This window comes from Sphaeroforma arctica (genome assembly GCF_001186125.1).
Source record: "Sphaeroforma arctica JP610 unplaced genomic scaffold supercont1.246, whole genome shotgun sequence".
Classification (NCBI taxonomy): Eukaryota; class Ichthyosporea; order Ichthyophonida; genus Sphaeroforma; species Sphaeroforma arctica.
The window spans coordinates 92,213-98,003 of record NW_014040312.1 but is presented as its reverse complement, the minus strand read 5'-3'; the positions used below and the strand labels follow the sequence as shown (position 1 = coordinate 98,003).

The 5,791-nt window shown below is 40.1% G+C and overlaps 1 protein-coding gene across 2 annotated transcripts; it reads left to right on the top strand.

The window, feature by feature from the left end:
• Positions 1–844: 844 nt before the first annotated feature.
• On the top strand, positions 845–5,233 carry SARC_04410 (the record flags this gene model as incomplete). 2 transcript variants are annotated; one of them, XM_014301767.1, is made up of 6 exons in its annotated part: positions 845–1,149; positions 2,642–2,763; positions 3,664–3,858; positions 4,345–4,486; positions 4,722–4,834; positions 5,090–5,233. In XM_014301767.1, exons 2-6 carry the CDS (start codon positions 2,734–2,736, stop codon positions 5,231–5,233), a joined length of 624 nt encoding a protein of 207 aa, XP_014157242.1. In that variant the 5' UTR covers positions 845–1,149; positions 2,642–2,733. The 2 variants fall into 2 exon arrangements, with proteins under 2 accessions (XP_014157242.1, XP_014157241.1); XM_014301766.1 differs by lacking the exon at positions 845–1,149 and adding an exon at positions 1,612–1,650.
• Positions 5,234–5,791: the final 558 nt, after the last annotated feature.

Genomic DNA, 5,791 nt, shown 5'->3' with positions numbered 1-5,791 from the left:
TTATATATATATATATATATATATATATATATATATATATATATATATATATATATATATATATATATATATATATATATATATATATATATATATGTGTGTGTGTGTGTATGTGTGTGTGTGTGTATGTGTGTGTACTCGCACACGTTTGTGTGCTTGTATGTGTTTGTATGTGCACCCGTGTGGGTGTGGGTGTGTGGGTGTATTTATATATATCGTGAGTGGATTAGACGTGCAAGTAGCAAAAAGGTAACGACGAGCAATCTGTAGAGTAAAAACAGGCCTTGTGGTCTAAAATCTTATATTGCGTCATATGATAAATGTGTTTGCTTGTGGCGTTCTTAGTGGCAGTGAAGGTCGATATACATATCAAGACACTATTGCCTAGATGTTCTCGCAATGTGGCTGCTGGGCATAGGGTCTTGCTGTCCTCAGAGTGTACATACTAATCCTACGTAAACTACCTGCCTCGATAAGTACACACATGTTTAAATGTATATGAACACGAACAAATGATACGTTTTTGTATATTAATTAAATAAATTTATACATCATTATATGATACTTCGTCACCTCAGTCAAGTGACTACGTAACATGCAGTATTGATACTACCACTTACCACCTACCACCTACCATCAGGAACCCAACACGCCAAATGTTGCACAACTTGATATCTTCATTTATTTATTATTGGTGGATCAAATTGAGCGCCAAACTCTAGAAATAGTAATTCATTGGCTTTTGACTTTCGTGTGGAGTGGAGAACGCAAGAGGCTGGCAAGCGGATATAAGCAAGCGGCTTATGCTACTACTACTGTCATAATACTACAACCGTCATAATACTACTACCAACATACTGCTAACATCTACTACTAACATGCGACCAACACACTACTAATGCGCTACTAATATTATTCAAGCATACTACTAACATACACACCACTAACATCCTACTAGCATACTACTGGCGTGCTATCAGTCTAACATATCACTAACATACTACTAACAGTCCAATGCACATGTTGTAGTTTCCATGGTATAGAAGTGAATGCTGTAAGCTTTTGATGTCATACCTGGATTTTTTTATAGCTCTAACGTAGTCAGCGGGAATACGAGCATAGCCGATGTATTGACAGCGGCAGTAGAAGGTATGTATCAGTATGTTCAGTATCCATTCAAGTACTGAAGCTAATACGTTGTAGTTAGAGGTCTATTTTACTACCATACGATAATATAATATAGAACAGTAGCAAATACACCACCTATAGTCAATGTATTCCTATCGGTATTTGTAGGTATGTTCCTGTATGTGTCAATTTCACGGTAGTGAACAGTCGAGCACTATAGCCTTGGCCTAGGGCGGCATATTGTACTGCATTGCGGACAATAAACCTGGCTATGCATATAAATATAAAACGTTTATAGAGAATACACGAGATATAGGTAGTGTATTTCATATTTGCAGTAAACAGTATGTGTCTGTAAGTGTCTGCTATGTGGCAGTATACCATCACAGGAGCCGTTCCAAAGGTCAACATCGGCTTATTCTACTGGATTGCCGATATTACACCTAGCAGAATAGAATAATACAGAATTTCAACAGAGAATCCATGAGAAATAAGCCATACATCGAATATCGACAGCAACCAGTATGTGCCTGTAAGTGTCCGCTTTGCGGCAGTATACCATCGGGCACAATGGCTAATTTATTATAGTGTATGACTATAGATACCACACAGTCACTTGTTTATATATTGTACCGGTCTTTGTGGGGGTGTACATACTTGAATGTATATATTCTGCTCGCGAATGCATGTTTTATCTGTAAATACATTTTCTTTTATAGTACTAGCACTAAGGCATAGGATAAACATGTTATCAGAAGAATACCCTTCAATATAATCTGCAGTCCAGCAAAGAAGTACTTTGGCCATAGGTATATTCAGCTTTCCAACCAGTATATGGGCCACTGGGTGTAGTATGTGAAGTAAGTACTAATAATCGCACAGTGGTATCAACCTAACCGGTTGGGTTAGTGTGTGTAGCGCTCTTCCACCCGTGTGAATCGCATTGGATAGCATACACCAGTGCAACGTGGCAATAGACCCACTATGGTACTATGTTAAACCACGCCCACACTGCTAGTTGCACACTTGCAATCTTAACTTCGAATAGCTGCGATTCAAGTTATTTCATCTGCGGCCTTCAAACTGGTGTAGCTGTACAGCTTGCTACATACAATGTATGTACCCATGTTTTTTTGGGGTATAGTTGACCTTCGTTGTGCTGCATGTATTGTCGGCAAAGTAATCGCTGGCGTTGTTTCAGTGTGCATGATTCTTTCTTCTCCGCTCTCCAGTGCTTATTTGTTCAATACATCGGCCCGATGATTCAATATTATTATACCATCGGATGTATATATATCCGTTACTCTGCCAATGTATCAGAAGGGGTTTCAAGCGTTTTGTGAGTCGGATTGCCGTGGCAAAGCAGTCCTACGACATCCATGGTGTTCTTAACCAGCAATATACAAACTCTGTGAGTAGGCACCTTGTGCATGGCCACTATCACGGGTACTAATAGCTACATGTCTGCGTATTAAATTGGTCCTCATAGACATTCCAACACTCTACAATGTAGGGAATGCGACACTAGTCTTCCTGAAGCCTTGAGGCCGGGCGAACGGGCCGAGATCGCCTTGCCGCTTGCTTGTGACTATTCCTATTGCCACCATGATGCAGGACCGGATACTTTGTGTACAGGTGTGTGTGTGTGTGGCAGTGTACGTTATCGTTGACCTTTTCTATGCGCTCAAATGCCTAGTTGTTGGTGAAGCAGGGACCTGCGTTTGCTTTGCAACTGTTCTCTCTCGGCTATGGTTTGGGGATAGATCCTTTGCGTACAGGTATGGTATGTGTGTTAAACAGTGCATGCTATCCTAAGCAGGTGTATTTGTTCTTTATGATTGACTCAGATGTCTAGTTGTTGGTCAAGCAGGCTTCTTAATTATCTTTGTACTTGTTCTTCCTCGGCTATGGTGTGGTGTGAGATTCGATTCAGTGTGTGCTGGTATGATATGTGTGATAGATAATGTATGTTATCATAGACAGGTGTATGTGTCCTTTACTATGAGCTCCGATATCTGGCTGTTAATGAAGCAGAGATCTTAGCTGGCTTTGTAGTACAAAACATGGTCGTTACGTTTTAGAAAAGGAAAAGAGGTGTCGCGATGTTGTAAACGCGAAGCACTACAATCTCAATGTATGAATGAAGATGTGACTCCTGCATGCTTATTACATGTATCGTTACATGAAGGCATGCAGTACGCACGAGCCATATGTCCCGATTCGCATGCTCTAGGGAGTATTGTAGATGTTCAAGGAACGAAGTATCCATTACCCCGCTAGAGTGATTGAAAGGAGAATGCTCACGGTGCACTCGGTGTGTTCTTACGTTTGCTCACATACTCACATTTACCTTCCTATATTGACGCTATTTTCATATATAGAATTTCGTGCACTTTAGTTTACTCTACTTTCATACCTTACCTTCTCATGTTTGTTCATATGTACTCGCATACATCCATTAACTATCGTTCACTTTCGCATAGCTGGAGTCACACTAACATATACACACATACCTATATATATTCACATATACAGCCAGGGTTTGTTGTGTCTGAAGAGGCGATCCAGCAAAAACTGGAACACATTCCCGATGATCAACTCGAGTGCCGTGTGTGGGCACGAGAGTGTCCGGGTATCACACAGTCGATGACTGAACATCATGCACTGTTCGTGGACACGTTTCGAAGTTTTCTGACCAATGGAGGTGACGAAGAGACAATCGTTGAGAACGTAAGGTTTCGATTCATCTGATAGTAGTATAAGTGTGTAAGTTTGATTCATATGTAGAGTATGTCAGTATGTAGTGTCTTTTTAGTTTCTTGGTTGGGTTGGTCGACGCCCTCCCTATCGTACTTTATCTCTAAGAGGGTGTTCGTGCCAGTGTTGTCACTGAAGTCAGGGGGGGGTATCCCGCCTTGCCAGCAAACATACTCTGTCTTTCACCCTTTGCATTGCACTTTCGACATGTGACATGTCATAGCGTGACATTCTCTCTCCTGTTTCATTCAACAGCGATCACATCTATCTCGCTTGTAAGCGTATTGCATCGTACCTCCCGAACTACACCGCATAATGGCGTACAACAGCCACTTATACGAGTGATGATACCTTTGCCTGCCTTTTCTGTTTAGGGTTTGGGGTTCTAACGACCGATATTATGATCGCGTGCGTTCCTGTATCACCACTAATCTTTGCCTTTTAACCTCTGCCGTACAGTTATCATTTTTGTCGGTGCACATCCGGCTCCTGCTAGTCTGCTGTGACTATGTGCTCAGACGGGTGGGGGATGTGGATGCGCTCGGTTGGCCAATTCTATATATAAGTAGTCTAAATGCCAGCATCGCCGAGTGTTTTCTGGGTATGTCTGGTGTGCGAGCTTGTATGTATTCATTGTTAAATGAAATACGGTTTAGTTTCAGAGTTTATATGGGCCAATCGACGGTGTTTTAACAATATCAGATATATCACCTCACTTCCTGGTAGTTAGTCTCTGTCGTAAGAAGGCTTCTGGTTGTTTGTTTTGGGGTTGTAGTGGGTACAGGGGTAACTGTTGATCCCAAAAGTAATCATATATCGATTCAATTGCCCTACAGTCGGTATGAAGGCATGCAAATCCTTCTTGCAGCTCACTGAGACAGAAACGGATCCGACCAGGAGTGCGTTTGTCGATCGCTTATCGGCAGAAGTGGATAAGTTATTTGGTCAGGTGGGGTTCAAAAATGTTTGCACACCTTGAGTTGGTATTGAAGATGAATTCGCTTTCACCTTCCTACCCGAATCAAATAGCCATGCCTGCTATTAAATTCGGAAATGAGATTTAAAGCTCTATCATTGTAGCACTGAATCCCACTTCTTTCCCTCCTCCTGTCAGAATTGATGCTAGTTTAAATCAATTTCAAAGTTACACGTGATTCACTTGCGGCACTAAACTACCCTTTCATGTCACCATCTCTATTCCTAGTGCTTCACCCTGCTGAAGATGTATATAGAGATGGTGCAGAAGTTCTTTCCACCCAAAGCTGACACGGAAGCAGGAGACAGTGACGTAGTGGAATTCGTTCTAGGTATGTACTGCTTTTCACTCTTATCTATATATAAGAGCTAATACTCGCCCGAATTGAGACAAATATTAAGATTTTAGCCACTACTTTTTCAACGGGCCTATAGAGAACTTAAACATTTCGACTGATGTGTCATTGGCTGAAGTCTGGATTGTCCTTACATTTTCCTCTGGCGCTTGCAGTAAGTGTGTTGTGTTTATTTATCGCGACAACAAATATTTATTCGGAAACGATCAGCTATTATTTTGCCCTTTCGCCTACTGAAGTGCTCAGCTCGTGGACGCCCCCTTCCACTGTATATATATATATATATATATATGTATATATATATATATATATATATATATATATATATATATATATATATATATATATATATGTATATATATATATATATATATATATATGTGTGTGTGTGTGTATGTATGTGTGTGTGTGTGTGTGTGTGTGTACATATATATATATATATAGAAATATAGAAATATATATATGTGTGTGTGTGTGGGTGTGTATGTATATACATATATATGTATATGTATGTATATATATATATATGTGTGTGTGTGTATGTATATGTATATGTAAATGTATATGTATGTGTA